At 50.9% G+C, this 9,896-nt stretch overlaps 2 protein-coding genes across 6 annotated transcripts in view; one reads left to right on the forward strand and one right to left on the reverse strand.

The window, feature by feature from the left end:
* Myl2 (myosin light chain 2) overlaps nucleotides 1-6,542 on the forward strand; it is a 7,545-nt gene extending 1,003 nt beyond the window's left edge. Inside the window, exons 1-7 of one of the 2 annotated variants that reach the window (XM_031342306.1) lie at nucleotides 434-483; nucleotides 1,184-1,273; nucleotides 2,466-2,541; nucleotides 3,713-3,817; nucleotides 4,706-4,784; nucleotides 4,866-4,914; nucleotides 6,326-6,542. In XM_031342306.1, the coding sequence (XP_031198166.1) occupies nucleotides 481-483; nucleotides 1,184-1,273; nucleotides 2,466-2,541; nucleotides 3,713-3,817; nucleotides 4,706-4,784; nucleotides 4,866-4,914; nucleotides 6,326-6,424 (501 nt within the window). In that variant the 5' untranslated portion in view covers nucleotides 434-480 and the 3' untranslated portion in view covers nucleotides 6,425-6,542. Of the gene's footprint in view, nucleotides 1-433; nucleotides 484-1,183; nucleotides 1,274-2,465; nucleotides 2,542-3,712; nucleotides 3,818-4,705; nucleotides 4,785-4,865; nucleotides 4,915-6,325 lie in introns of those variants that run through there. The other variant, XM_031342307.1, reaches the window with a different exon arrangement.
* Nucleotides 6,543-7,719: 1,177 nt separating this feature from the next.
* Nucleotides 7,720-9,896, reverse strand: part of Ccdc63 (coiled-coil domain containing 63) — a 32,630-nt gene continuing 30,453 nt past the window's right edge. For all 4 annotated transcript variants that reach the window (XM_031337754.1, XM_031337755.1, XM_031337753.1 and 1 more), the window contains 2 exons: nucleotides 9,037-9,240; nucleotides 7,720-7,915 (listed from right to left, as the gene is read on the reverse strand). In XM_031337754.1, the coding sequence (XP_031193614.1) occupies nucleotides 7,776-7,915; nucleotides 9,037-9,240 (344 nt within the window). In that variant the 3' untranslated portion in view covers nucleotides 7,720-7,775. The remainder of the gene's footprint in view (nucleotides 7,916-9,036; nucleotides 9,241-9,896) is intronic.

The raw sequence follows: 9,896 nt of genomic DNA on the forward strand, positions 1-9,896 counted from the left end.
TCCTCCCCTTTCCTCCTCTTCCTTCTCCTCCCCTTTCCTCCTCTTCCTTCTCCTCCCCTTTCCTCCTCCTTTTCTCCTTCTTTTCCTCCTTTCTCCTCTTCCTCTTCTTCCTTCTCTTCTTCCTCCTCCTCCTCCTCTTCCTCCTCCTCCTCCTGGGTTACTCTTCCCCATTAGGCAAGGGCAGGCAGAGAGTACACAGCATCTTTCCCAGGCCAGGCCCCAGCCACTGTCTCTTTAACCTTGAAGGCATTTTTGGGTCTCACGTGTCCACCCAGGCGGGTGGCCGCCTTTGAGCAGCTCTTACTTCAGAAGAACGGCATGGGGTGGGGGGGCTTAGGTGGCCTCTGCCTCACCTACAACTGCCAAAAGTGGTCATGGGGTTATTTTTAACCCCGGGGGAAGGGGTATTTATTGTTCCACAGACAGGCAGGCCAGCAGACTCCTTGAATTCTCCAGAGGCAGCAGCCAGCCTCAGCCACCATGGTGAGTGGTCAGTGGACCCTTGAGGAAAGATGCAGGGTGGGAAGCAGAGAGACACCCCACCCAAGCCAAGGACCCCATGGAGGAGGAGGAAGGCTCTCTTAAGAGCCCCCAGCCCTGGATGGACAAGCACTTTGCACCCTCAGAGGGACCCCCAGCTTCCCTAAGCAGCCACAAGCAGCAGCTCCCCAATGGACGGCAAAACTCAAGGAGAAGTGAGGTTGGGGGAGGGGTGCCTGCTTCCTGATCTCAAGGAATCAGGAACTCCCAGAGCTTGCTGAAGGAGACTGGGAGCTTTTAAGGACCAAATTGTAAATATTTTCCCAATTCAGGTAGCCAGGAAGAGTTTTTCTGGTTCTATCTTTTGAACTTGAAAATGTGAAAGGGTCTTCCTTGAAATATTTGTGTCTGCCCCCCCAGAACAGGTAGCTCCCAGCTGCTAGTTAGAGACAGCAGCTAGGGGTGCAGAGTGCATGCTTGCGTGGCTGTGTGATCTAGAGAAGTGACTCACCCTCCCTGAGCCTCTAGTACCTCTGTCTCCTTGTGGCGCAGAGGAGAGCATTAGATGATGTTTGAATGGTTATGGTTGTCATTTCTTCTCCTATGTTATCTGGGCACCAGCGACTTACTCCCTAGGTGACAGTGCCTGGCTCAGGTCCTGATCCAGAGGCTCAACGGTGTCTAATGGACGTTTCCTCTCCAGGCACCGAAGAAAGCCAAGAAGCGGATAGAGGGAGGGAGCTCCAATGTGTTCTCCATGTTTGAGCAGACCCAGATCCAGGAGTTCAAGGAGGTGAGTATGGCAGGGTTCCCCTCCCCAGATATAAGGACACCCAACCAGGGAAATGAACTGCGTGCCCAGACTCATCTAGACCATGTGTGAACCCCCAATCAATTGCTTCGTCATAGTAACTTGTATGGATTATCCATGAACACATACCCTTGCTTAAATGCAGGGATTTTTCCAGAAAAGTCCAGAACAGTGTTGGCACTGGGTAGCCACAGTCACCCACTGGTGATCTCTGCTCAGGGCTGTCCCACTAGCACTCTGGCTGCCTGTGTCCTGAGAGCCTCAGTCCCTCCTGTGCTTGGGAGTGTAGGGCAGACAAAAAGATGAACCACAGAGGAAGAAGAGAGGAGGGAGGGCCGGGCAGTGGTGGCTCATGCCTTTAATCCCAGCACTTGGGAGGCAGAGGCAGGTGGATTTCTGAGTTTGAGGCCAGCCTGGTCTACAGAGTGAGTTCCAGGACACCCAGGGATACACAGAGAAACCCTGTCTCAAAAAATCAAAAAAAAAAAAAAAAAAAAAAAAAAAAAAAAAAAAAAAAGAGGAGGGAGGAAGGACAGTGGGACCAAGTCCAGCCTCTGGCTCCTATGACCCTTCTGGGTTCTCCTTTCCTGGTGCGCTGGGCTGAGCAGCATGGCATCCATCCGTGTCGTCATTCTTGTGTCCCTGTGTCTTAGCCATGGAGAATTCCCTTTCTGCCCATCAACACTGGAAGGGCATGGCAGCCTCGGGCAACTGAGTACAGTTCTGTGTGAAACCTTTTGCCCTCAACAGTGAGGCTGTGCCTTACAGCAGATGCCAAACTAAAGTGCCAAAGTGTTGCCACTGGCCACAGCCAAGGAGGACAGGCTCCGAGTCCTGTCCCCACAGCGCTGTGGGGTCCTCCCTCTCACCTGGCCCTTGGGGGAAGGGACGGACAGCTGCAGTCAAAGAGGCACATCTAGGCAGATTCAAGGAGGGTACCTCTGTCCCTGCTAACTCAAAAGGCAGGAAGGCCACCTCCTGCAGGCCACCTCCTGCAGGTCACCTCCTGCAGGTCATCTCCTGCAGGCCACCTCCTGCAGGCCATCTCCTGCAGGCCACCTCCTGCAGGCCACCTCCTGCAGGTCACCAGGTTTTACTCTTGCCATGTCCCCCCCTCCCCAGCTGAACCTCTTGTCCCTGCCCTGTCTCAGCTGAGCAGTGACCCTCCCCACAGGCCTTCACAATCATGGACCAGAACAGAGATGGCTTCATTGACAAGAATGACCTAAGAGACACATTTGCTGCCCTAGGTATGTGGCACTGACCCCCACACCAGGGAAGTTGGTGGAGGGTGGGGTGTGGGCATCAAATGAAGCCAAGCACCCATGTATCTGCCGAGTGGCTCAGCGGCCATCAGCCCTTTGGGACAAGTCCAGTGGCATTTATATGCTTTCTCCTTTCCTATCAACCCAGGGGGGAAGGGTAGGATTTTTTTTTAACTCATTCCTAGCTCATAAATAGAAAACTCAAATCACTAGGAAAAGAAAAAGGGAGAAGACAGAATTACCCAGAAGGCTACACTCCGGCCACCACCTCTGTCTCAATCCCTGAAATCCTTCCAGACCACTGCCTTTCAAGTTATTGGGGTCATCCCATTTGGGACCTAGGCTTATTTAACATCTCTGCAGTGTGAGCCTGGCTTCCACACCACCTGTTCCTATCCTCAGGCCTCAGAGCCGTAACCAACAGCTCTGCGGGCTGTGCGCTGCACAGTTCACCTTTGTGACTAATGCAGCTTCTCATTTTAAAAACCCAGTCTTAAGGGAGGGGTTGGCTTTGTCTAGTTTGTGCTGTGGAAGGGGAGAGAGCAGGTATGTGGTGTTGTGGAGCCGGGGCGGCAGCAGGCCTGACAGAGCTCCCTCAGAGACAGGATGAGCTCTCTGCCTGCATGGCTCACAGGTCTAAGGATGGCATAGCAACAAAAGCATTTCTTACTTGCGTTAAAGGTTTCAGGCCTGAAGACACTGTTTATTTAACGAGCTCAGGTCTCATGTAGCCTCAACTTCAAGAAATGTAGCCCAGAACAACCCTGCACTTCTGATCCTCCCCAGTGCTGGGATTTCAGACAGTCATCACCACATCTGGTTGGTCCCGAGGCTGAGAACAGTGAATTGTGCATGCTAGGTGACCAAGTGACCCTTTGAACCATGTCCCCAGGCTTGATGACACTGTTTTTAACCAGCCTAGTACATCACTCCATGTCAGATGTTTCTGGCTAGAGAACACTGCTGGGGACATCTGTCCTGGGTGTGTGTCTGTCTGTCTCTCTCTTACACACACACACACACACACACACACACACACACACACACACACACACACGCACACCACTGTCCCTAAAGATTACCAGCTTCCTAGAAGCAGGATCAAAAAGACGGTAGCTGCCAGCTCCCAGCTCTGAGTCTCTGTGTCTCCCATCAGGACGTGTGAACGTGAAAAATGAAGAGATTGATGAAATGATCAAAGAGGCTCCAGGTCCAATTAACTTCACTGTGTTCCTCACGATGTTTGGGGAGAAACTTAAAGGTGAGCTTGCATGTGTGAGAGAGAATGCATGTGACTGTGTATGTGTGTGTTCCCCTCTAGGCATGAATTAAGCCCTAGAAGAGTCATAGGCAAAGGTGGGTAGCTCACAACTGAACAAGGACCCATTGAAAACTAGCATGGGAGAGCTGAAGAGACAGCTTAGTGGGTAAGAACATTGGCTACTCTTCAAAGGTCCTAGGTTCAATTCCTAGCATCTACATGGTGGTTCACAACCATCTATTAACTTTGGTTCCGGGAGGTCCAATGCTCTCTCTGGACACCAAACATACATCTAGTGCAAAGACATACATCTAGGCAAAAGACCCACACACATAATAAAAAGCACTGCTTAAAGCTCCTTTGCACAGCCCACAAGTTCCAGAGTGAGGTCTCTCCTGCATTTGACTTCCTGTTGGCTCCTCAGCCTTCTCTTTTTTTTTTTGAGACAGGGTTTCTCTGTGTAGCCCTGGCTGTCCTGGAACTCACTCTGTAGACCAGGCTGGCCTCGAACCCAGAAATCTACCTGCCTCTGCCTCCCAAGTACTGGGATTAAAGGTGTGTGCCACCATTGCCAGGCTCCTCAGCCTTCTCCTTAAGATTTAATTTCTATTACGTGTATATGTGTGTACATAGCACATATGTGCAGGGCGCGTGAAGGGCAGAGAAGGTGACATTACTGGGTGCTGTTGTGTGGGTACCAGTCCTTTGCAAGAACCGCAAGCCCTTTTGTTGAGCCAACTCTTGGCCCTCTTTCAAAACCCAGGTCTCCCTCTGAGGAAAGCAACCTCGCCCTGGCTCCTCTGGCTCAGGGGGATCTGAGTCCACTTCCTGTGGCCCTAGCAGCTCTAAGTCCCAGCAGATGCATGAGCTTGTCTTCTTCCTTTGCAGGGGCTGACCCCGAGGAGACCATTCTCAATGCATTCAAGGTGTTTGATCCTGAAGGCAAAGGGTCGCTGAAGGCTGACTAGTGAGTAGGTTCTGAGGGGGAGGGTCTCCACTTTCCACTCCCAACATATGTCACCACTGCCTGCTCTCTCCTTTCTTACAGTGTCCGGGAGATGCTGACCACACAAGCAGAGAGGTTCTCTAAAGAGGAGGTACAGGGTCTCCAGTGTCCCCATCACCCAGCCCCCTTTACAGACACCCCGTCTCGATCTAGTGCACATCACCTGTGAGAACCGGCTATCAACCCATCACTCATGGGACTTTAGACTTTAACCTCACTGTACCTCAGTCTCCCTGTCTGTCAAGATGGGATGAGGACATCAGCTTCCACATGCCATAAGGCTTGATGGTGTTCACAGTACACATTACCACCGCAGGGCCGGGGCATAGTGTCTTTTGGTGTTTACAAATTCAAGCCAGCCAGGTCTCATGACTCAGGCCTGCCAATCCCATATACTAGAGAAGCTAAGGCAGGAGGATTGCAGGTTTAAGGCCAGCATAGGCTACAGAGTGAGTTCAAGGCCAACCTGGGAAACCTGGTAAGTGCCGACATAAAATAAAGGCTTAACAAGGCAGGGGCTAGCAGGGCGGTGGTGGCACACGCCTTTAATCCCAGCACTTGGGAGGCAGAGGTAGGCGGATTTCTGAGTTCGAGGCCAGCGTGGTCTACAGAGTGAGTTCCCGGACAGCCATGGCTACACAGAGAAATCCTGTCTCAAAAACAAAACAAAACAAAAACAAAAACAAACAAGGCAGGGGCTATAGCCCAGAGCTAGAACACTTGCCTGACCTGCATGCAACCCTGGGTTCAATCCCTGACATTGCAAGATAAAGAGGGGAGAGGAAAATGGAAGAAGCAACAGTAACCATTCAAAACCATTTGCCTTTTAAGACAGGGTCTCACTGCATAGCCCTGGCTTGCCTGAAACCCATGCTGGGATCACAGATACCATTATGCCTGCTTCATCCAACAAGGTTTCTCTGTGCCCTAGCTGTCCTGGAACTCACTTTATAGACCAGACTAGACTTGAACTCATGAAGATTCATCTGCCTCTCGGGTGCTGGGATTAAAGGCATAGGCCACCACTCCTAGCTTCATCCAATACTTATAGTCAGGGAAATTGCATGTAAAATAAGCTACCTCGGTATCTGGTACAGATACCTCCAAGAATATGACCTGTCTGGCCTTTTGACCACAACAGGTCATCTGAGTGCATTCAGCCACAGTCCCCACCAGGCCCTCTTATTTTCCCCTGCTGGGCATCCAGGGGTTGCAGGGAGATCTAGGGGACCTCAGATCACCCTGGTGAGTAAAGATAGGGATGGTAAAGATACAAGAACATGTGGACACAGAAGCTGAGCCAGGATAGTAGCCTGGGCTTAGTTCCCAAGGAGAGGTAACTGCTGGGCCTGCTGATTCCCTCCCACCTCACGTCCTCACCTCCCTGTCACGCAGTCACAGGGATGGGCCTGGCTTGGGATACTTGGGTCCTTCCAAGGATCTCAGGTCCACTCTGTCCCGCCATTCTGAGCATCTCTGTACTCCATTATTCTTGCTTATAGATCGACCAGATGTTCGCAGCTTTTCCCCCTGACGTCACTGGCAATCTTGATTATAAGAATTTGGTCCACATCATCACCCACGGAGAAGAGAAGGACTAAGCCTTGAACCACAGCCTTGGGTGACTTACGGCCCCCTCTCCATCCCCAGTCCCTGCTGCCCCAGCCTGCAGGTGTGCACCATCCCAGGGTTGTGTGCAAATAAACAGGAAGTCTTGGATCAAGTTGTGGTAGCCATTGGCTAATTGGCTCTAAGTAGCCAAAGTCACAAAGTATTTGGGTTCTGTGAAGGCTGCAAGGATCTCAGTTTGAACAGCAGACAGACACCACCTGGCAGTGGTAGCACCTTTGGGAGGCACACTCCAGTACTTGAGAGGCAGAGGCAGGTGGATCTCTTGAGTTTGAGGCTAGTACAGAGCCAGTTCCAGGAAGTCCACGGACTTCAGGAGCAGCTACATCCAGGAGTGGTCAGTTCTGTCACTAGCACAAGGTGGCCTTCCCTCAGCTCTGTTTGCTTTCTGGGCCCAGCCTTAGAAGGTGGGAAAAAAGGCAAATGAATCTCTGTGAGTTCCAGACTTAGCCTGGTTTACAGAGTGCGTTTCAGGCCAGCCTGGGCTACATAATGGGATCCTGAATAAAAACAAAACACTGGTAGAAGCAGTTCCTGGCTCCCCTGACCTGGGCCTTTTCATAAGCTTAGAGCTGAGTCCCCATAGATAAACTGAAAACAGGAAACCAAATTCAAGAGAATCACTAGAACTATACATAGCGACATCTAAGGCTAGCCTGGGCTATATATAGCAATGCCCTGTCTGAGAGAGAGAAGAAACCCACAGTCCCACACCCAGGGTCAGATCCAGCCCTGAAACCAGTAAGGTCCCTGTGGGCCCCTTGCATGAAGCTGGGGTTCAAGGGGTGGGTCCTGAATGATCAGAACCCTCCAACTCTGGGCTACCCATACTCTACCTGTGGTTCTGGGAGTATCTTCTAGGGACTCTTCCAGAGACACTGAGGCTGGGGACCCCAGATACCTGGGCTCTGGAGAAAGGCAGCAAAGCCTGCAGGACCCAGCTCTGTTCTGTGGGGACACTCATTCCCAAAGTACACAGTCAAACAGGTTCTCATCTTCTAAGGCCCTGGTTCCTGCTCAGTGTCTGCTTCATCCAGTAGACCCTAGAGTCTTAAGATCAACATTTCCACATGAGCCCACCCCCTATGCCCTGTTTCATCTGGCAGATCTTGTTAGTTGCAGGAGGGGGGTGGAGTGCTGGCCACATTCTCAGGGTTGTAGGGGCCACAAAGACCTCAGGCCACTTTTGAGGCCCATGCTTCTCATCCCTCACCCCATTGCAAAGCAGCCCACAGAACTCCTCAGCACAGCACATGCAAAGGCCCTGGGCTCAGCAAGAAAACATTTATTCTCTCTGGTGAGGAACACAGCCACCCACGAGGCTCAGCCTATCACCTTCTTCTTGAGCCTTATCTCGTCCCCCTTCTCCGACATGGTGTCCTGGAGTTCTTTTACGCGTTCCCTCTGAAGATAGTTCTCCAAGACCAGCTGCCGGAGGCTACTGTGGTCCAGAGGATACTCCACTGTACCCAGGACAGAGCTCTGTGAGGAACTGGGATTTGGTGCCCAGCTCACTTCCTTCCCGGGGACAGTGTCACTCCATCATGCTGGGCTGAGCATGGGGTGGAAAGCCCTTTAGAGCTCCAAGCAGAGAGGCACCTCAGGGAAGTCCCAAGCACGAATGGGAGACACGGCTGGTTGAATTCCCACAGACCAAGCTGCAAGGCACAGCCTTGGTTTGATTGCTAAGCCATTGCTACCCAGGAGAACATGCATGTTAGTGGCTACATAGTACTCCATTATGTGTTTGGGTACAGTGAATGGTGTGTGTGCATGCACATGTGTGTATAAGAGTGTATTGTGTATGAGTGTATTGTGAGTATGTATGTGTGTTTGAGTATATGTTGTATGTGTTTATGAGAATGTATGAGTGTATATATGTATGTATGAGTATCAGTGTATAAGTGTGAGTCTGTATGAGTGTGTATATGAGTTTGTGCATATGAGTGTTTGTAAGAGTGCATATGAATATTGTAAGTATGTATGTGTGTTTGAATATATGTGTATGTGTGTTTGAGTATGTATGTATGTATGTGTGTACATGTATATGAGTGTGTGTTAGAGTGCGTATGTGTGTGTATGTATATGTATGCAGGTATGTTTGTGTGTCAGTATGTGTGTGTTTGAATATAGGTATATGTGTGTGTTTATGAGTATGTATGTGAATGTGTGTGTATGTGAGTATATACGGTGTCAGTGTATGTGTGTGTGTTGTGTGTGTGAATGTGTGTGTGTGTGTAAGTGTATATGTGTGTGTGTGAGAATGTGTGTGTATGTGTGTGTGTGTGTGTATGTGCTTGTGTGTGTGTATATGTGCTTGTGTGTGTGTGTGTGTGTGTGTGTGTGTATGTGTGTAAGGTTCTTTCCTAATTTCCGATTTGGGGCTGCAGTGAACATGTTCCCACTTCCTGATCCCTCAGTTTTTCCCTAAGGACCTATTCCCGTCTGTGTTCAAACCATAGTGTGGTGATTTACTCATGGCCATGAGGGAAACTGAGGCCTGGTCCACAGACCCCGTAGAGACTTGGGGTCCTTAAGGGACTCTACCCAGTGGCCTACCTGGTAGCAGCAGGCAAGAACTCACCCTCTTCAAGTTTGTCACTGAAGGAGTCTGCCCCAAACACGGGCGGCACAACCCTTGTGGGCTCTGGGGGCTTGAGGAGGGCAGAGCCACCCCAGAAGGGGTTGACAAAGGGTTGTGGGACATCAACGTCCGGCCCCTCGGCCTCCTGCAGGCGCCGGAAGGACTCCAGAAGGAGCAGGTCATTTGTCTTCTTTTCTATGATAGCTGGAAGAAAACAGGGTCAGGGGGTCAAGGTCAAGACTGTGGCCTGGAAAGCCCCCATTCTAACAGAGGGAGGGTGGGAGTTTGTGCAGGATGCTGGCTTCCTCCTGGCCACTAGCTCTGGGTGTGGGAAATTCTGACATCATGAGGCACCAAAATCTCTCGCCTTAATGCACACTGGCAGAGATGCTCACAGGAACACACAGTAGGTCTGAGGCACTGAAAGCACCATGAGGGACAGTTTCTGGGAAAGCCTGTTCCAAAAAAGGATTCCCTAGATAATGACAATGAGAAGGAAGGCCAAGAACCAGTGTTCCACTAGAAGCCAAAGCCAGCAGTAGCTTCCGGCCCTTGTTTATATTCCTTCTACCTGGGATGCCTGAGATGGGTGCTGGGACTCAAACTCAGGTCTCTGCAAGAGCAATATGCACTCTTAAGCACTGAGCATCTCTCCAGCCACACACACACACACACACACACACACACTCATAAGAACAGGGGTACCATTCATGCCAAGCTGCCATGGTCTGGGTGGCCATGCCCCTCTAATACGCTGAACTGAAAGCTAAACCTGGAAATGCAGATGGCAGTTTAACAAACATCTGTGACAGCTGGCCTCCCTCTGCACACTCCCTCCCTCCCTCCCTCCCTCCCTCCCT

Source organism: Mastomys coucha, unplaced genomic scaffold, assembly GCF_008632895.1.
Source record: "Mastomys coucha isolate ucsf_1 unplaced genomic scaffold, UCSF_Mcou_1 pScaffold22, whole genome shotgun sequence".
NCBI lineage: Eukaryota > Metazoa > Chordata > Mammalia > Rodentia > Muridae > Mastomys > Mastomys coucha.